General features: G+C 51.4%; 1 protein-coding gene across 2 annotated transcripts in view; it reads right to left on the bottom strand.

Moving 5' to 3' along the window:
• Positions 1 to 21,514, bottom strand: part of PRKCB (protein kinase C beta) — a 129,510-nt gene that overhangs the window by 73,295 nt on the left and 34,701 nt on the right. Inside the window, exons 1-2 of one of the 2 annotated variants that reach the window (XM_082312480.1) lie at positions 18,369 to 18,600; positions 2,949 to 3,031 (exon numbers count right to left, since the gene is read on the bottom strand). In XM_082312480.1, the coding sequence (XP_082168606.1) occupies positions 2,949 to 3,031; positions 18,369 to 18,498 (213 nt within the window). In that variant the 5' untranslated portion in view covers positions 18,499 to 18,600. Of the gene's footprint in view, positions 1 to 2,948; positions 3,032 to 18,368; positions 18,601 to 21,514 lie in introns of those variants that run through there. The other variant, XM_082312479.1, reaches the window with a different exon arrangement.

Genomic DNA, 21,514 nt, shown 5'->3' with positions numbered 1-21,514 from the left:
CTCCTGCCCACGCCTCGCTAGAAGACCCTGCTTGCTCCATGCACAGCAAAGACCCCGGGGCCTTGTGCCCTGCAGCCCGACACCAGTGCCACCCTGCCACCCTCCCCTCGGGTTTGCTGTAACACCAGAAAAAGGGCCATCAGTGCCACAGCTTCTCCCACGGAGGCTGTGCAGGACAGAGCTGCAAACACCCAGCTGCCACAGTTCAGGCAGAGGGTACGGCTGTCACCCGGGCCCAGGAACAAACCCTGCTGACTGCTTTGGGGTTAGGGTGTTCAGACAGGACCTCAGCAGCCTCTCCTGACCTTCAGGTTCATAAAGATGTGTTGCGGCCCAACAGTCTGCAGGACCAGAGTGTTCGTGGATGTATTAGTCTCTCTTGGGTTGGCATCTCTACTGCATCTCCTTTTCTCCTCCACCAACTAATTTTTAAGGTTCAATAGCCACCAATACACCGCAATTAGCAGTAGCCCCTATGGAGAAGAAAGCCTTCAGGGAGAAAAGTGATAGTTATATGCAAAGTGCCCGGGGCAGGGGTTAAAAAAACCCATGTAATATCTTAACTAATTGTCTGGTGGGAAGTGGAAATAAAACTGGACTTATCAAACTGTGCACAAGCTGAAGTCTGAAAGCACCCTTTTTTGGGGCTGCTCTTGCAGCACCCCCAGCAGCCACATTGGCAGCACACGGGAGCAGGACCCAGGCTGCTGCGGCACCAACCTGGGCAAGCTGGAAGACGCCTACCAGGGCAGCTCAGCCTGTGGGAAACAGCCAAAAGCTTCATTATCAGCTCGTTACAATTAACACTCTGCCAGGTATCCTCTTGGACTGCTGGAGGCACCACACTGTGCAGCCAGGGCCGGGGGCGGCGGGGGGGGGGGGGTGGGGGGGGTGGGCTGTGGGGCTGCAAGCGCACATGCCCCGGGAAATCCGACATCAGGGGCTCAGGGTCAAAACAAGGTTTTGCACAGGCAGGTCCCTTGATCAGCCACAAACTGGGCATTGGGATAAAGTCACCGCTTTGCTAGAGCCAGAGATAGAACCAGGTTCAAGGGCAGTTCTGGGGATGTGGGGGGTGTCAGGTACCATCCCACCCCGTCCCCCTGCCCGGGGTCCCCGGCAGCTCTGCGGTGGAGCTGCCCAGCGGTTCTTTGGGAGCAAAGCCCAGCCAGATTTCTCTGATCTGACCTAGAAAAGCCCCAAATGCAGCACACACATACGGAAGGAGAAACCAGACAAAAAGGGAAGCCAGCAAGCCTGCCCCCTGGTTTGGCTGGAAAAGAAACGCAGTTTGGGTGAAGGATCCCAGACCACCATGACCCACGCTCAGCCCTTCCCCTCCACGTCCCCCCACAGCCTCTCCTCGCAGCATCTGCCCGAGGAGCACAGGCAGCCCCTGCCCACGACTCCCTGCCCAACGCTATACCCTAACGGGGCTGACCCCCCAGCTCTGCCCCGTTCAGAGCCGTCACGGCCCTTCCCTGCGAGCCTCACCCCCAGCCCCAAAAGCTCCCATTTATCACAATCACGGCACACAGCTCCATTTCGGGCAGGGCGACTGACAACGCGTGTTTAGCCTCCACCTTCAGCTGCCTGTTACGCTGCCTGCTCCCACTGGTTCTATTTTTAAGGGTGAGAGTTGTGGTGCACTGTCGTTTCCCCAATTCGATCTCTTTTCTCCTAGCAGTTCCCCAAATTAGCTAGTTTCCACAGTAAAACACAAAAACTGCCAGACAGACCTGAAAGGCGCTGGCAGAACCACGCCGGGGAGCCTAAGCCAGCTCCGCTCTGCTGCTCCAGCTCTCCCACTCGCCCCCAAAAGCCCGGGGAATTCACCAGGAAATTAAGCCCTTGTGAAGATAAGGATGGGGACTTAGTCACTGGGCATTTGGGTGGTTTTCTAGTTTTTGAAGACCAAAAGTCACACCTAAACTGGTTATTTCCCAGTAATTTTGTTGTCCTCAATGATGCTGCCTGGTCAGTTCTGTGTTTTCTGAGGGAGTCAGAGCCAACGCAGCAACACTGACCATGCAAATCACAAGCAAGCATGAAATGTGCCTGTGGGTTTTTTTTTTTTCCTGCCTTGAGAAGACCAAACACATATCTTGGTTTAATTAAACGTGCAAGGTGATATGAAACAGACTTCAAAAACCTGTGCCTACTTTTAGTGAGAAGCCCCCAGGGTGAGGAGCAGGGATGCTGCAGGCGAGTGGCCAAGAGCCCTGACCCCAAGTAGCGCCGAACAACCACGGGGCAACACAGGACTGACACTGAAATAACGACGCGGGGCAGTGATGCCTTAGAAAAAAGTAACGAGCTGAGGAGGAACAAGGACAGGCACAGTCCCCGGGACTGACTCTAGTCTAGCAACACGGTGGGTTAGACGACAGCTAATTCTTTCAGGTATTTCACTTGTGACAAAAGGAATGGATCAAGATGTCGAACCAAGCCCTGACAGAAGAGAGAATCTTCTTCAGCTCAGTGCATGCTGGCCAAAGCCTTAAAGCAGCTTTTTAGCACTTAGTGCTTAATGCATGTTAATTAACCCCAAACCTAAAACCTTGGTTCAGGGGTTCACGTGGCAGACCCTGGAAACATCGTCTTACCCATGGGGAAACCGAGGCTGCGACTCAAGGGTCAAAAGTTAGATGGGGCAAGGCTGCAGACTTGGCCCCAAGCTGAAACATCTCTGCATTCCCATACATTCTCCCTGCTCTGCTGAGAGCAAGTTATTGGATGATTTGAAGGTGTTTTAAGTGTCTCAAAAATATATGAGAGCCCACACAGCTACGAATAACAATGAATTAGAGATGCCTGTGAAATAACGGCACAGAAGTGTCACCAGCCAAGAAACCTGGGGGAACATCTTCTGCAAATTGCTGTGAAACAGAGTGATCCACAAACCACCGCGCTGTGCCTTCACTCGAGGCGTTGGAGCAGGTACTTACATCCGAGGCAGGGCCTTTATCAGCACCGGGGCAGGAGAAGGTAACAAATTCATGGCACCGCTTGTGCACGACGAAGCAGCAAACTGCAAAGAGAAGACAGCGACAGCGTCAAGGGTACATTAAGGCATTTGCACCACGTGAACCCAGAGCATAAAAAATAAAAAGCTATTATGTCTGATTTATGAGAAGAGACATCTAGGACTCTAAGCAGGTTTCTTTAAGCAAACCCGTGGCAGATTTTTAAACCTTATTGATTATCGTCAACTGGACCAGGCATTTCAGTAAAACTAAGCAGAAGCAAAATGTTGAACAAACTTCAAACGAGGGCTGGGAACGCTTATGTTCACTTGGAGCTCATTGTCACTCACTGCACATGCTCTGAGGTCACCACCGTGTATAAAAAGAGGCAGAATCTGGCATTTGCGGGTATCTGAGCTGAAAAGTGCATGTGTCCAAAAATGGAAGATTGTACCGATGGGAACAGGTGGGCAATTTTCCTCCCACAGCTCTGCTTTTCTTCAGCAACTCCACAGCCTCCATTTGCCAGACCAGAAGACACGTACGTCTTCCTCTCCTCACGCATGCATGTCGATGACAGTCACCCTTCTGGGAACAGCGCAGGAAAATTAATCCCAACATGCCATTACCCAGACTTTCAAGTACGAGTATCCAGAGCTAAATCCACATCCCTTAAACCAGCAAACCCTTATAGCACATGCTAATCTGAAGCTGCCGGCAGTATTTTTGCCGCCTGTGCAGTCAAAGCACTGTACTTAAAGGCTAATTTTTTCCCTAAATGCCAAATAAGCACCTTACTTTCAGTGGTAGATCTTAAAAAGGCCGCTGGGCACTGTAGATAACGTCAACTGACGGCCCAGGTCCTTCTCCGAGAGTCTCAGCCCACCTCACCCTGCAGCTGGAGGTGGCACTACTGCTTTGGGAAGCCAGGTTGCCCCAGGTCCGGGGAATGGAGGCACCACCTTGCACCCCACATCACCTCCTCCTGGCTGCCAGCCCCCCAGGTCCAACCGTGCTCTGCACCGCATCCGCACCGCGCCCCATCCCGAGGGATGGGACCTCAGCTCCGAGGCAACACCGTGCATGAAGGGAGCCCAGGCAGGAATGGAGCAAAGAGAACAAGTGCTGATTTTGTGAACAAAGCAAAGCTGTGCAAAGGCTGCCTTTGTGTGGGGGAAACCTGGGCACCAAACTCAGCTCTGTCTCATGGGTCTCTTATTTGCCACATCCTTTTCCCGAGAGCTGTAGTTACACTGAATGAAAGAGCAACTGCAAGATGAGATGCAGTCCACCAGGCTTCAGAGAAATTGAGCACATAAAACAAACTGAGCAGCACAAAAATGAAGCAAGTTTCAGTTGCATTGATATCAGACTTTTCCTAAGGAACAAGGAAAAGGCAAGTGACGTTTGCCATTAAACTCACAATCCCCTTACTGTGCCCTGCCACATCCAGCTTTAAACTTGTTTTCCTTTTCACATTTTTCATTATGAAAAAAACAAACCCAGAAGGTTTGAGAGGCACAACAGCTGCCAAGAACTCTCACCTTGTAGGACCTCTCACTTGCTTTTCTGAGTCTAGCAAATAAACATTTTCTTGAAAACATTATTCACCATTTCTGTCATTTGTATGCAGAGACAGAAGCATCTGGGAAGCAGGAAGGAAGAAATTAGAACTCTATTAGCAAAGATTTGTCCTGAAGTGTGTGTATAAACTCAATAAGGCTCCGCGACACTCCGGAGCACCGGCACTGTTGGGAGGTTGCACGCTGATGTCAACATCTAGGCTGCAGTGAGGGGTTCCCAGCAGAGCCAGAATAATTTCAGTTCAACAGAAGAAACAACATTGTTACTAGGCTGAACTTCCTAATGCCATTCCTCCATGCCATATAAAAATGCTGTTCAATACAAACCTGACTCTGAAGAGATAAAAAAAAAAAAAAAAAGGTAAAGCAAGAAAAGCGGGTCCTTTGGTGCTTTCCCAGCTCCTAAGAAGCTTTTGGACTTTGGGGACAGCGATATTTGTTCCTGCTCGGGGAAAATAACCTTCCTGCCTTTGGGGTGGCAGAAGCTGGAGACGGAAAAAAACAGGAGTTGTCCGTACCGGTCTTCCCACCAGTCGTGGCTCACCCACAGGTCACACCCGGTCCTGCTTTGCACGGTGTGAACCAGATGCTGGCAGCACCTGCCCTCCCACCCCTCGCCTGGCACCCACATCCCGCCAGCTCTGCCCATGCTGGAGCCTTCCTCCTGCTGGATGCGTCCAGGGAGGCCACCACGCACGGGCCAGGCTTGGCTCCCCAGGGCTTCGGAGAATGAAGCCATCACCAATCTCTTCCAAAAGGCATGACAGCCGACCAACCTGCCTCTTCCACCACCGCAACCTGCCTGGCGTTACTACAGATTTCCTTGCCACGCTCTTCCCATCTCCTAACCGCTCCTTCCTTCTCTCAACAGACCGACGTAACGCGGTGCGCTGTCTGCTTGCCGAGCTGACCCCCACGGCAGCTCCGTGGAAAGCCCTTCTGAACACAGGGCAGCCCTGCCAGCACCCACGCGCCGCCAGCCCTGCCAGCAGCACTCGTCCGGCTGAGCACAGCCCACCTAAGCAGAGCTGGGTGCAATGACAAATTTCCTGCAATTCAAGAGCAGGCAGAGGAAAGCAGCCTCCCCAAACACTGCTACTAGCACACTGAGCGCTCGAGGTATGATGGGGATTAAAAAGGTTTGTTTCTGTCCCTTGTAATAGCAGCTTCACCACCTTAGCTATTTCTGTATGTGCTCACTGCTTTACTTTCCGCATACACCTCCTCTGAACAGGGCAAGGGCAGGCTGTCAGTTTGGCTTTACTTTATGGAAGGTCGGAAATCTGACCTTTCTATTCTTGCTCTCACAGAAAACCACGGTGCTTTGCTTTCGAAAGCAATGTTCCTGGATGCCCTCTGCACCAGGCAGACAGGACCCGGACCCTGCTCTGCCAGCACATTAAGAGGGATGCATCGCTCCCCGGAGTCTGCACTGCATAGCCAGGAGATGCAGCACATCAGCAGAGCTGTGGGTTTCAAATGCAATTGATTAAAAAAAAAAAAAAAAAATCAAAATCAAAGTCTTAAGTTCTGCTGTGCACAAGAAGAATCTGCAGTGGCTTTCTGTAACTCTGCTCATTACACATTTAATTTGACAGGCAGAACTTAGGTGATAAGGAGAAACAAAGAGGGAATTTGAAGAAGGCAAGGGAAAGAGCACAGAGCCAAGTGATTGATCCTCACAGACGTGCGAGAGGAGGACTGGAGCAAGCAAAGCGCACGTGTGTGCAAACCAACCCTGGGCGAGCTGCTTGCTCTTGCCTCTCCAAAGACACTAGGAAAGCAGAACACATTCGTTTTACATTTCCACTTGCATAAGCAGAAGAGGTGAAATGCCCGTTTCTAGTGCAAGAGAGACTAGAAACCCAATGTCTGAGAAGCTCAAAACCATCCCAGGTTGTTATTGCAGCCTCTCCCCCATTTTCTTTTAAGGTTTCACTGAAGAGTTTAATTATTAAAGATGGCATTAAATATACACACACAGATAACACCTTCTGCCCTTTGAGCAGGGACCTAAAGAATACACTAGAAATGCAGTATTTTCTCTTCAATTGGCAAAATAATTGTCGTGTGATCAAAACATTCATATTACAGTTCAATTAAGCAAATGATATCCGAGTCACTGCAAGTCATCTTTGAGGCAACTGCATATTTAGCAAGAATAGCAGGTTCTCCAGCAATCAATGCTAATACAGATTGTAAGGGCAATCTGTTGGAAGATGGTGAAGCATTAACACTTCCCTATGCATCCAAAGCAAACAAGAGGCTCTCCACTGACTGCAGCGGTGTGGGCTCTGCATCCAATGCCTTGAAGGAAGCTCTGCAAGCCTTGGGATGATCCATTCAAACATTTCATGCGTGCTTAGGTGAACAGTCAATCCATGCAAAAACAGGGCCAATAGAATTAATCGGGTATAGGAGCTTAGGCCAGTAATCCTGCCTTAACTCCTAAATGTGCATCCTACCCAAGAGATGTGAGATTCGATAGATCTTTCCTCCCGTGACTAATCCCGTGTGTTATGCTGGGAAGCGATTGCTTGCTTTCCACCCTGCCGAGCACGAGCCGGACGCTGGCTCCCCACAAGCATGGTACCAGGGCAGGCAACGAGGCAGCTACGGCAGCTCTGCTAGGACGAGCACTGCCATGCCACTCCCGGTTTCACCACGCTTCAGCATTTTAAGCCTGTATCTTTGTCAGTTTAGAAACTCCAGTACAAGCAGCAGTTTTCCCAGGTTGCTAATTAGACAGTTAATTTGTAAATGTTATTATATGGATAATAAAGTTATCAAATCCCACTGGTGAGCTACAAACATCCTGAGTCATTTATATACAACAAAAATGAAACATTAACCTTTACCATTTGTTATTACATAATGCAAGAATGTTTACTGGCCCTAAATTCTTCTTTAGAGCTATCTCCATTTCAGGCATCTGGGAAGACATCTCTGTCTCGGGGGAAGCAAAGGCTACAAAACCCAACAAAAGACAAGAGGTAGAGCCCTGGAGCTCAGTGACTCTCCACAGGCTTACGAGACTTGCTGGAACACACATTTTTAATAGCAGCCCCAGCACAGTTTCTCAGATCTGGGGAGACTTAGACCAAAGTGACAGGGTAAGATCACACACCTCCATTCCCTGTGATCCTGATGCAGTTTTGGGAAGAAAGGCCTCCTAGAAGGTTGGTTTTCAGAGCTAAGAAACCACAATAGCAACAGGGCAACAGGGTATTTTTCAAACCCTAGGAACTAGCCTTATTTTGAAGGACGAAAAGAGATAAAATACATATATACACCTAAAGGCTCCTTGGCCTAAACCACTGCTGAAAAATCCTCGAGAAAAACCATAAAGCAGTTTCCCAAGCTGATCACAGAACCTGTCAACCAGAAAAACCTCATCAAAATGCGTTACAAGAGTACGAACATTGCAGACCACATGTCCAGCTGCACCTCCAGCATGGGAAGGGAGCTCCTGGAGAAGCGAGGGCTGCTAGCACAGCTCAGCAGTAGGCAGAGCATCCATCAGCTCCAGACCGCTGACAGCCAGCCAAACCAGGCTGCTGAACGCAGGGAGACAGGCCAGCAAATTAAAGCTTTATTTAACAGCATGTGGTTGGGAGCAGTCGTACGTTTGCATGTTTGGGAACAATGCTGCAAATTATTGCAGCAGACAGAAGCCCCTGGTATGTCCTCAGCAAAGGCAGGAGGGACAAATCCAGCACTTGACAGCATTGCATGGAAATGTTGCTGCAAGAAGCTGGGTAGAAGTCTCCTAATTGCTGAGGACTTTTGTCATCACAGACCCACAGCTGGTGACCAACATGAGCTGATCTTGGAGGTGCCTTCCCTCCAGCACTGCCTGCCTCGTGGTTGCTTTGTGTGCCCCTGCTGTAGGGCAAGGTCTTGCCCCCGTGCCTGGACCCCAGCAGTTGTCCTGTGAGTCAACAGGATAGAGTGAATAATAAAATTTTCAGTGAAAGTAAAAAATAAGAGAGGACAGACCTCGACATTAACCAAAGTGCAATTAGAGAAGAGCAGGTGCTTCCAGCATCATGAAGCAGGAGCAGCCCGGGAGGAGCCAGGCAGGTTTTAAGGTACATCACCTTGACGTGTGGGAGGGCTGACGGAAACAGCCAGCTCCCAACGCTGTGCTCTCGGAGAGCTGCACAGGGCTCTGGCACACCAAGTAATTAGCCAAGGACACAGGGACCCGTCACGAGCATCCGAGTTAGTAAGGCACCAGGCAGAGCCACTAATAAGGAATCTCCTTACAGCCACTGTAGCTTGTCACTATGGTGTAGCCAGTCCTGCAGGAATGGAAAGTCCCCTTGTCCCTCTGATGCTCCCAGTGAAAGCAGTAAAAAACTCTTTGTTAGAGGGGACAGGGAGGGACATTGCAGCATGACCGGGCCAGCATTTATGCCCCTCAAGGCTTGCCAGGACAGGCTGGGCAGCTGGCAGCCCTGGGCAGGGGGATGCACCCGTCCACCCCATGCTCTTGGGGGCTGCGGGAAGAGCGTGGCCCCCCTGTTCCTGCCTACCCTGCAGAGGGAGCAGCCCCAGCCCATGATGCTGAAGCCCACCCATGCAAGGGGCTCCCATGGCCCATAGCCTGGGGCTCTGCCCTTCTCCATGCAGCAGCCCGGGGAGGAGCAGGAGCAGCCCTGGCCATGCTGACTTCCCCCGTTGATGAGCAACGCAGGTATCGCTGCCTTTGCCTCACCAGGTTTGTTTATTGCAAAGACAGAGCTTGTTTGCTCTGCATTGCCTGCACGCGCACCTTCCCTCTCCTTCAGAGTATTTTCTTTTTTTCTGTTTACAAAATGTAAACAAATGCAAAAGAGTTTCCCCACCATATGCACCATAGCTCACCTCGCATGCTCCATCTCCATTCAGATGCTTTCCCAAAAGCAGACAGTTGGGCGGTTTGCCCAAAGATACAACAATGCTGAAAGATTTGCTCTTAGAATACAAAAATCCTTCCCAGTTCCGGTGGCTTCTGCCCAGGAAAAGCCCTTTATCAAAGCTTTAAGCTCCTTATACTGGCATCAGACTACCCAGGGACCCAGCTCAACGGGAGCACAGGTATTCTGAGGAATATGAAAGCCCAGAAAAGTCTCAGGGTTGGCGTTTTATTTGCAAACTCCAAGTGTCTGAGACTGCTGAGTCCGTCCTGGACAGCAGCACGGCAGCAGCAGACCCAAGCGCTGGAGCTGCATCTCTGCCCATGCTGTTACTGCCAGCACACACATTTATCCAGTGCAGTGGCCAGTCCTGCTCAGAGCGATCTTTTGGGGTATTTTGGAGCCCCATTTTTCCAGCATACTTTGACCTTGCTGTGGATCAGATTTTGGGGATGCTAGAAGCACACTCTAGAGGGAAAACTGCCTTGCCCCATACCCTGGCCACGCTGCATGGATCCACTCTGTGCAAGGAGCTGGATGACTGCAAAGGGTCACAGATGCTGGAGGGAAAGCAGTGGCGTTGTGCCACCTGAAGCACCACATCTCCACACAGCCCAGAAAAGCGAGGAGAGCCCCAAAGCTGCCGACAAGCTGCAGCAACCCTGAGACAAGCTCTTGGCCACCTGTACAGGGCCCTGGCACCCGCCCACAGCTGAGGGCTTAAAAATGCCAGGAGAGCACAAACCTGCAACGTACCTGGCAAGCAGAGCAAGGCTGGCTCAAGATGATAAATCATTTCCTGACCCCTGCATGCTATGGGCTTGGAGCCTGCCACATGAGATCTGATTAGCCTCATCTCCCACATGAAACGTCGTTAGCTGGCAGGAAGGTATCCAGCCCTCTTCAAAAACCCAGACACTGTGACAAATGACTTCCTGCAGGAATGAACCCTGCCTAGCAACTCCATGCTGCATAAAGCAGTGTTGCCTTTTATTTGATCTCCATTTGTTGCTCTAATTTCATTGCATGAACTCCTTGTCCTGATGTTCTGAAGAAGGGGCTAATCAATTTTCCCCAAGTCCTTCGTGAAATGAATAATTCAGGGAAGTCACCTCTAATGCTTCCCCTCTAGTACATCTCTTCCCAGAACACGCATTCCCGCTGCAGGGAAGCCCTTTGTCCATCTCCGCTGGGCAAGGGAGAGGTCTGGAGGCACCAAGAACAATCTCAGATACGGTATGTCAAGTAAGGCAGACAGATGGAGAGTTAACAGAGCCAGAAGGATCAAGTAAGATTCATCTGAAAATCAAACCCAGGGAGGAGTTAAAACCTCCCCAGAGAGCTGACGGAGCCGTGCTTTAGCAGATGGTTCTAATATCATGAAGCTCAAAGATTATTTCAAGCGTATCTCAGTGCGTAGCTACTCCCTTACAACATGTGGAAATTCTCATTTGGATAACGTTTCCACTTCCTAAATAACATGAGAGTCAGGAAACAGCTTGGAATTCGGATTATCAAAACTGGAGAAAGCAAAATAAGCAAAAAAACCCCCCTATTTTTTAAAAGAGCTTTGTGTTGATCCACCTACGCTGGGCAAACCCACGGGGTCAGATGCATTAGCCCGGCTTTGCCCCAATGATGTACTGAAATGCACCACAGCCAGCAGTTGCCCACAATTTTCCATTACCATATTAAAAAAATAAGACCTGCTACATCAAACAAAGTCAGTGAAGCATGGTAATCATAAAATAACGGGGAAGAAGGTTTCCAGGAGGGGAAGCCCTGAATTTCTGACAGCACTTTTACAGCCTTTAATCACTTATAGCACATAGAGAGAAGCTGAGCTAAAATTTGTGCTATTTGGATTTAATCCCCAGCTTTGGTTAAAAGCTTTCTGGAGTTCTCACAACACAACAAATATCTTCAGCTCCACATCAGACTTCAGCGGTTTTCCCCTTCTCAGCTCCAGAGAGACACAGTAAAAACAACCATGCTCTGGGATTTTTGGGCTGCAGTTCTCCTTTATGGAAACCTATCAAGAAACAGCTCCGGGGACTGGGATGGCCTGGGGTTTACACCAGGCTGATGCACTGGTTGCGTGTGTTAGTTTGCTCGTTGGACCCAAGGATGGCCATGCCTGCCTCCACCATGGGACAGCAACCCCAAGGAATGACAAGCAACTTTTATCCCTTAGAAGCCACTGGGGTTTTGCTGATTTGCACTGTTGGGCGCGCAGCCCCAGCAAGGCAACCTGCACAGCAGCATCCCGGAGCCGGGACAAGCAGGAAGGTTAACAGAGGGGACAGGGGCCCCTGGGGAACAGGGGCGGAGGGAGAGGGGGAGATGCTGCTGATTCAAGCAAAAGATAAAGAGGGGTGCAGGAGGTAAGGAATGCAAGAAGGCATTTCTATACGGTTTGGGTTTCTTACAGAAAAGGAGAGCTGTTTTTCTTAAGGAAGATGGGGGGGAGAAAAAGAGTGAGTGAGACAGCAGGCTTCTCTTCTGCGAGGTCTCGCCAGCCTTATTTTTCTAGAAGACTCTGATTGCCTGAACAGCTACAAAGATTTTCAATCCAAGAAAGTGATTCTTATTCAGACCAGTTAATTCTGCGCCAATGGTACAAAGAAACCTTCATTACAGATTTGAAGAGGCCCAGCCTTGCAAATTAGTGCTGAGAAAGCTGTCATTCAGTGCCAGGAAGATAAAACTGCATTTCCTGGTATTTCTGAAGTAAAAGCAGCAGGATATATTTTTTAAAGCTATACAATCTTCCAGCCATTATAAAAACAATTGGCACTGTCCGTTCTGCTCTCCGGCAGATCCCATCAGCAGTTCCCGAAGCAGGGACCACGTCAGACCCTACACCACAGGCAGGACTTTTGCCCATCATTACTCATCCCAGGCTGGCTCTGCGAAGGGATGGAGCATGGACACAAACATGTGCAAGATCAGGGCCTGCCATGGGCTCCATGAGCCATCCCCAACCGAGCAGCCCCTTGGCCGATGCCGTTTCCCCTTTCTGCAGGGAGAGGAGGATGCTCCTGCTCCTCCCAGCCCCCCAAGGCCCTTCCCCAGCACCACAGAAAGGGCTGAGCCTTCCAGGCGAGGAGCTCAGCAACGGGGATTACATGCCTGAAGAGCAGAAATCCTCTCTTGTATGAAATCCTTGTTAGGGAAAGGGCAGACTGAAACATCCTCATTTATTTAGGCTCCTTGTCTGCCCATACACCCGGTACCAGCTCTGGGCTTTTTGCTCACATCTCCCATTTACCCTACGGGGAGAGTTCCCAGTTCTCCAAGAAAACTGACCCCTCGCTCTTCTGCTTGCTTGCTGTTTGGGAGGGGAAGAGGGGAAATGTTAGCTTTTGAACAAGGCTGTGTCTGACGAGATCCAGGATCCTGCAGGAAGAGCCCGTCTCTTGGAGCCATCTCCCAAAGCCTGCAATGCCGACCGTCCGGCAGCGCCCGTCGCTTTGCGCACCCACACCAAGGCTGGCAGCTATTTCCAGAGACACAAAGACATTAATTTTACATTAGAGAGCCTCGGCTCGGCTCAGAGAAAAGCGGCTCAGACTTTAAATACTTCATCAGCGTTTCTCCCATACCAAGCTGTAACAGAGATTCACTTTCAGACTGAATAATTTAGTCCCATGCACGCTCCTGGCCAGCACACCACACGAGGCAGCAGCCGCAGCTCTGCCAGCTGTGCCAGCAGGAACCAGCAGCGCCAGCAGCAGCTCGGTGAGCCCTGCCGAGCCCCCCCAGCCCAGACTGCACAGCCAGAGCCTGAGGCGGCGCGGGGAGGAGGCACTTAGCAGCAGCAGCATCGGGCAGCAGAGCCCAGCTCACACCGGGCTCTGGTGCAGGCAGCAGGACTTGCTGCAGCCTCCAAAGCTGGGCAAGAGCCCAAGCTACAATAGCCCAGCTTTACCCTGTCCCCGATTTCTCCATGAATTAAAAGTTTAAGGAGTCCGCAGGAATGTTCCTGTGTTACTGATGCCCCACCATGGGGAGGAAAATGCATTTAGGTGCTGAGGGGTTTTTGCGGGCAGGATCTGGGCTGCTCCTCATGCTGCCTCAGGCTGGGTATTTTGGAAGGCTCCTGCAGATGCCGTCATCGTCCTCCCCTCTCTCCTCCTGCAGTTCATGGATGACTGGGCCTTTCAGCTTGTGCTGTCTCCACACTCTGGTGCTCATCCATATTTCCACAGCATCTCCCACCCGTGGCTCAGCATGGCAGCACGTGCCTAATTTCCAAGACCAGACCAGCTCAGATGCAGCTGCTGAGCCCTCCCTCACCTCCAGCAGACGAGACTCTCTGCTGCCCATGCCCCTCGCCACACCACCACCCACACTGCCGCAGAGACGCCCCAGAGAGCTGTCAACACATCCAGGTAGCAGCGTAACTATCCCCATCCCTCCCACATACCCCGTGCTCACTGTGTGGCTGTCATTTATCTGTGCCCTTTCCTTGTAAGCCAGCTATGACTTGTCTGCTCTTTGAGCTCCTCCAGTTTTCTCATGCTCAACGGCCAGATGAACTCAGCATGTCCCAACAGAAGTTTTGCCCTGACCCTTGGTGGTGGTACCCAACCTCAGTCCTCGGGAGGGAGAGGACATGGTGGGCAAAGTCAGAGTTCAAGGCACGGTCAGCTGCCCACAGTCCCCCCTCCGCAGCTCTGACCCCCAGCAAGGTCCCTGGCTGGTCCCAGCAGCACCCATTGCTCCCCCAGGGAATTGCACGTGTGCCCCTGGAGCAGCTGACTTTTCCTCATGCTCCAGTTCCGCCCCCCGAAAGGCGCCTGTGGTTCAGATCCCCCCAACACACACCTGTAAAGCAGAAGCCTCTCGCTTCCTTCAGTGCAAGTGATGCTTCTGGGCACTCATTTCCCCGCATAATTTAGGGACTTAAGAAAATACAAAGAATACAAAAATACAAAGGAAAATACAGCCTTACAGAACTCTTAAAGGAAGCCTTACTCTTCCCTTTGCACCTGGAGGGCAGAGAGACCCTATAGGAGATGTAGGGTCAAACGCCTCCCCTGCTGCAGCAGAGCTGCCCCCTCCCTCCCGGGGCTGCCCAGGGAGCGCAGGAGCGCACGACCCCAGCCCAGCGACTGGGGAACATCACCCTCCAACGCCAAGCCGAGCAGCAGCGTTCAGGTGCTACAGCTGGGGGGTACAACTGGCATTTGTGGCTTCTCGGGGTAAGACCTTGTCAACAAAAATCAAGTGAATCCAGTGCCCGCAGAGTCCAACACGCACAAGCAGCCCACAGCAGCTGCGCTGAAGAGCAGGGGGAAGAAGGCTACTCTGCTGTTCACTCCTAAAAGAGACATCTTCAATATTCCTTTTTTTTTTTTTTTTAAAGGGGTTAAATATTTTGAGCCCAGCCATGCACTTTTAGAAGGATTTGAGTACATAAGAACAAAACATTCAAAAAGAAGTCTGCAGCTTTTATATGAAATACCAGTAATGAATTGACAACATCCTCTGCATGACAATGAATGTATTGAAGCCAGGCGGGATGAGGAACATCAATCATCCATGGCAATATAATAGGTGTGGGCAGGGAAGGGGATGATGACAGCATTAGAGCTCGGATCAGGGAAAGATCTTCATTTCTCCCACTGCCTGTGCCAGAGGAACACCTAAAGACACATCCAGGCTGCAAGGGAAGGGGGGCTGCCCAGGCAGGGGTGCTGCTCCGGGAAGCAGCACGGGTAACGCAGCTGGCTCTGCTTTCGCAGCCCATGCTGGCACAGGGTTTGTTGGATGTGGCAGAGGGTGGGTCCCTCTACCCAGGGCATGGCAAAAGTCCAGCTCCTGCTTAGTCTCCAAATTGCTTGGGCCAAAAAAGCTGCTCGGGAGCAGTGAGCAGAGCACCCCAGCAGGCTCATTCATCCCTGGCATCCTAAAGAAACCCCGCGGGACCTGCTCCTTGCTCCCCAGGCTGCGTGCCTGTCACTCGACCGTGCAGGCAGGGATGGTCGCGCAGGTACACACCCCAGTCCCACCACAAAGCACGCTATTAAGAGACCAACAAAAGCCCCTGGCAGAACGGCTTGCCTGCAGGAACCTTTATGGAGAGGCTGTTTGCAGCAAGCAGAGCTGCACGCCCCAGCGCTTGAACGGGGGCGGCCACGCAGACCACGCAGCGTGCAGATACCATGCTGCACCGCTCGCCTGCTCTCCAAACCCAGCCACCTCCCGGGACGCGTCCAGGGCCAGCAGAGAACTTCAAAGCAACAAGAACAAAGCCGCCAATATGCTTCCCTGCACAAAGTGCACAGGAATTGCAGACACCTTTCTTCTCTGCTCCTTTTCCCTGTGCCAGGTGCTGTGGCAGAGACCCACGCACAGAACCAGGAGGAACCGTACCAGCCATGAAACTGCCTACACACCGGCCCTGACAGATGCCCTGAATGAACAAGAGGGAAACGTGCCATTCTCTAATCTTCAATTATAGCCAGGTGACACGTTGCAGAAACACTAACAGGTAATTTTTCAAGTTGGAATTTGTTTCTTTTCATGTTAACATCCCCTCTAACCTGTTTCTTAAAAGCCCAAATTACGAGCCTCGTGATACTGCATGCAGAGAAGTTCGTCACGGCCTCAGGTGGCGAGAAGGACGGCACTGGGCTGGAGCGGGACGGCCCCAGCTTACGGACCACAGAGCCATCCTGCGATGGTCGAAGCAAGCAGGGACACTGACGTCTCAGCGGCTCCCCTGGGGATCGCAGCCGTCGGAAGAAGAGCACCCAGGCACTGGATGAGGCTAGGCAGATGAGCGGTTTCTCGAGATGCAGGATTGATGGATAAACTCAGTTTCTACCTTAGACAAACAGGACAGGCAGCATCGAGGAAACTGCTGCAGCCCCCTCTGAGCCTGGTCCCTTTGCAAGGGGATGGAGTCTGGGTCCCCGGGGACATCCCTGGGGACACCCCAGTGCCTGAGGCCAGCTCCGCTCACAAACACCCACGCAACAGCTTCAGGACCTGTCCCAGCCCCCCAATGACACCTTCAGCATCTCCACCAGCGAGAAATGAAAAATAAGTACTCTGTGATTAATCAAGGCCCCAAGGGACCAGATTAAACAGTCTTGGCAATTAGCTCTGGATTTCTTACGAAGGCACTGGAAGACAGTGGAAAGCTGCAGCAGTCCCAGGAGGACGAACACCGAGTCCTCTTAAAACCCTGCCTCGCCTGCACCAGTTACACAACTTACCGCTCGCTCGCTCCTCGGCCTCGCTGTTGTGATGTGTTAAGTTACAGATGGTCTCAATTAAAAGTGCATAGATGGAAAGGAGGCTTGGAAAAAAAAAAAAAAAAAAAAAGAAAAGCCCGCACATGACAAGAAAGAGAAGATCATTAAAAACTTGGCAGCCTACTTTAACTCTGGTGACCTGGTAATTTAATATTGTAATTGGAACTCCGGGTCAGCCTCTTCAGAGGAGGTAGAAATATGGAAAGGTATCCCTGCAGGATCAGTCCTACCCAGAAAACAAGTCAAACATTAAGAAGAGGGCAGTCCCAGGTGCAGATAACCCACCATCAGCCCAATTATTATACTGGCATGTCAGAGCCCTAGAAGATGGCCGCTAGCTTGCTTTAAAGACGCATTTCTTTTTGTAACAGCATATTAATCCTATTTGAGGGAGATAAAAACCCAGTCCCCAAAGTGCTAATAACATAACCCAGTTAAAGGTGAACTTTGTCACTTAAGCCCAAGACAGAGACGGGAGCTTCACTCCCATTTTCTTCCTCGCATCCTCCCCCCACTTAAATTTTAATATTCTGAACATTGTCTTATTTCCAAAACCAGAGACCAAGGTAATTATTAAGTAGCAATGCTCAGATGACACTACCTTCACCTCCAAATAAGCCAGGAGGCTTCAGGGACACCAGGCTGGTGAAGGATCTTTCAGCATTTACACAGTTGATGGCGCATGCATCATCACCTGGCGTACCACTGCCACGCAGCCACGTCCCACCACCTCCCACGGCTTGTCGCATCTTATCCCGATTCCAGCTCTGCCTGAAGCCTGGTGCCTGCCTGGCTCTCCCGGCGCTGGTGCTGCCTGGCACAGCTGGCTGCACGGTGGGCACCAGCCCCTTGCGCCGCTCCCTCTGCCCGCAGTAAGCACCGTCGCAACCTTTGCAGCATCAAGTGAAAAGCCACTCCAACCTCTGTACCCGCTACTGACTGCCCTCCGTTTCCACCATCGGTCTGTCTGCCCCAGGTCAATCGGATGGTTATTTTAAAATCCCCGCATTTGATCACAACGCTGTTTTTTGTCTCTCTGCCCCACCAGCACTTCAAGATGCTCACCCCAGCAGCAGCTTTGTCAGGCTTGTCTGACATAACCAGGGTAACCTCCAGTGATGCTTTCACAGATGGGATTTAAAATTAATGACAGTTTCTCAAAAGATGTCTTTCAAACGCTACAGACCGAGGATTAGCCTGCTGGGAGTACCAGGGTGTCAGACTGTGCGGAGAGGATCGGGAGACTCCCACAGCTCCTGGAGGGAGACGTGGGCTGGTTTCTGTAAGTTCCCTTCGGGAACCTCAGCAGGATCTGCAGGGGCAGCTGCTACTCAAAGTCCCACGAAGGCAACAGGATCTGAATAGATCTGTTTCAGGAATGTTATGGTTTTATCTGCCTAAAAGAGCTGGTATCACATAAGCCTCAGTGGTGCACCAGAAGCCGTGGGCGAGCAACCATACAGGTGGCCCCAGCCTGGGAATAGGGACACCTCGCTAAGGCAAGCAGATTAAGGAGCCTTATCTAGAAAGAGCAAGCATTAAACCAGTTTCTTGTATAGATCATGGACTTTGCATACATTCAGAGCACCTCCGGGCGATGGGATCAGGTGCCAGCCCCACGCCTATGATGAAGAAGTTTCAGCAGCTGACCTGTAACCATCCTCTGCCGCTGGCGTCCCCACCACCCCAACTGCCCCAAGGCACCACAGTGTCTCGGGGTGCAGGTGTGCTCCAAATGGACCGGGTCTTCCTCCTGAACCTGCAGCACGTTGAAACCCATAGACGGAAGTCAAACCAGAGCGAGAACATCACTGTGCTCGTAAGCTTCTGGCCAAGAGGCTTTATAATTCTGATACCCAAATTAAGTTTTCATGGCACTGGAGATCCAGAGAGACTGAGCTGCTTTTTGTTGCTGAAGACTACAGCAAGACAAATTTATGCTGAGCACATATTGTAAGATAACACACTCATTTCCTTTAGACAGTCTATTTAGGGTACAGAGCTAAGCCCATACACGGGTGAGAAATTTCTCAAGCACTCTTGGCCAGAAGTGTCATTTCTTCTTTCCCAGTTACCCTCCAGGAGCACTCGTGAGCACTTGTGTTACCTCCAGAAGCCTGTAACCAGGTGAGTCAAGGGCTGGAGTTCAAAACTGGCCCTACAAATGTGAAGAATTTAAGGTCTTTGACCAAGACAACATCAAGAGTAGACCACAAACACAGAGTTACTGCACAGCAAAGTTTGGGAGGCATTTTTATACTGCTAAAAAGACAGCATGGTCTGTAATCGTGTTCCCCTCTGTCCCCACGTATTTCTAAAAAACAGGCTTCAAATAAATCAGACTAATCCAAACTTGGGGAGATTTGTAAAGTAAATCTATTCAGAACACTAGAAGGGTGCAGGTGTTTATTTCTCACCTCATTTAAGGAGCTAATTTTCTTGGTATTAATCACATACACCACCTAGCATCCAGATCCCACACGCTTCCATGGTTCGCAGCAGGGCTTACTCCACCAGCCAGGATCACCTCCCGTTCAGCCGTGCACCCGTTGCACCACCCGATCTGCAGCCCCAACGCTGCGTTTCAAGAGAGACTTGCACTGGGTGGGATGCATTTTACGTCTGCACAGGGCTTAACATAGCGTGGGCATAATGTACCGGTACCGCCGTGCCAGCGAGCTCCCGCGCTGACTGCCTAACCCTGCAATTTTGCTAACTCTGTAGCGAGGCACCGGGTGAACCCTCCCTGTGACTCGCGCCGAAGAGCCCGAGTTGCTGCACGGTCCCTTTGCTTTTCAGGAAGTGCAGGGGGGGAAAAAAAAAAATCATTTTTTTTGGCCGATATGAAGAGTAATGACTTCCCTGCTGCTGCCTCTGGCTTATTTTGAGCACGCTGCATCTTGGGAGTTTTTGTTCTCTGCATACAAAGTGATGTTTGAAGGGTTTCTTGAACACCCAGAAACGGTAACACATTAATTTAAGTACAGCTGAAAGCAGCAGTTAGCCAGGGTCCTCATAAGGTGAAACTTCCTACATAGCATTTATTAAATGTTGCAATTGTTTCATGTAATTGTGCCACAGTCCTGGGTTTCCTACAGCAAAATGCTCACTGTTTCTCTGCTTTGCTGCCTCACCACTAGCAAAGAGTTTCCCCAAATAACCGAGTGCTCGCCAACACCAGCCCATCGCAGAGGGCAGGAACCCAAGGCATGAATTTGCCCTGACAGCACTTTAAACAGAGGCACAAACAGCTCCTGACATTAACACACCTCCCATGCATGCAACCTATCAAAACGTGAATGGGAGGGTTCAAGACAATCGCAAGATGCTTTTCAGTTTATCTCTGGCTGTTCTCTTCTGCAGACTGTTGCGTGCCACGTTCTGCCCAGCTGTGCGAGCCACCAGCATGCTGCTGGGCACCTGAGCCTCCAGCCCGAGGGTCAGACCACAGCACAGTGTGTCCTTCAGCACTTCCACTTCTACCTAATCAACGCGCAGGTCTCCCCACCAGCTCATCCAGACCTACATTAGCCAGCGTGTTTTGGAGCTTGCTAGCCCATGAGACAGCCACAGGACCTGCCAGATGGCAGGAGATAAAGCTCCATCCCTGCTCCTGTGTGGTGGGAAGCCAGAAAATAATCCTGCGAGCCCAGTCTGCTCCCCCAGCGTGGCTGGCTGTGGCCAGGCAGGGTCCTGGAGCCCCTGGGGGACATGGGATTGTGCTGCTCTCACCCCCCCACCCCTGCCAGAGGAGAGCAGCCGACTGGACTTTATCTTGTTATTTCAACCACTTCCTCCTGCAACACGCCAGCAGAAAGCACGCTCATCTTCAACAGCTCTGAAGCAGAGTAAGGTTTCCTTTAGTTTTTGATTCTTCCAGGCTCTCCCATAAGAGGAGCATATGCCCCAAACCTCCACAGCTGAGGGCAAAGAGGGGGTTCAGAGGATGGACCCCGAGGGCGCTGAAGTCCGAGCACAGCAGCATGCACTAACCTCTGTGCTGCCAGGCCCCCAGCAGCGTTATCAGGGCAGCAGCTCCATCTGCACGTGCGGCTGCTGACTCACATTTCCCTCACGCCCCACCCTGTCCCCCCCATGCTCTGCACCTTCCCACACCACCACCAAAGCACCAGCACCCGGCCGGGGAGGAGGATCGGAGAGACTGAGCGGGGCTTGGCAGCCAGCAGCCACCCTTCACGAGCAAGACTCATCAAGAAGTTGTTCCATGTTCATTAAGTCTATTTTAAAATGGGGGGAGGGAATCAAGTGGTATTTGGATCTCACTGTCTTTCTGCTTTAAAAAGATCACTACTACCATGGGCAGGAGCATCAAATGCCCCAGGAAGCAGCACGCAGGGCATCCTGTGATAGCAGGGATGCTCTCCATCAGCAGCTCCCACTTGAAGGACCTCCCCGAATGGCCACCAGCAGCTATCCCCCCCCCACTGCAGCATCTTCAAACAGGCAAATAAATGCCCACCGTCAAGTATGGGCACCTGCAGAAGACATTTGGTCCCCAGTAAGAAAGCAAGCAGCCCAGGGCTTCACACCATGGCGAAGAGGGGAGGAACGCCGCGCGGCCCCTGGGTTCTCGCAGGCAGCTGCCCTCTCGGGAGGGGACTCTGCATTGGTGCAATGCTCGCTGCAGTGACACACGGGGGTGCCCCCACCAAGGCGTCTCTCTGCAGATGCACCAGACCAAAGCAAGGTCACAGACTGCCAACCCAAATCTGGAGGATGCATGCCCCCACCGTAAGACAGCAGCCAGGTTTTCTGCTAGCAAAGGAGAAAGCACC

Source organism: Platalea leucorodia, assembly GCF_965183815.1.
Source record: "Platalea leucorodia genome assembly, chromosome: 5".
In the NCBI taxonomy this organism is placed as follows: domain Eukaryota; kingdom Metazoa; phylum Chordata; class Aves; order Pelecaniformes; family Threskiornithidae; genus Platalea; species Platalea leucorodia.
Note: the sequence above shows the minus strand (reverse complement) of the source record. Positions and strands in the feature narration are given on the sequence as shown.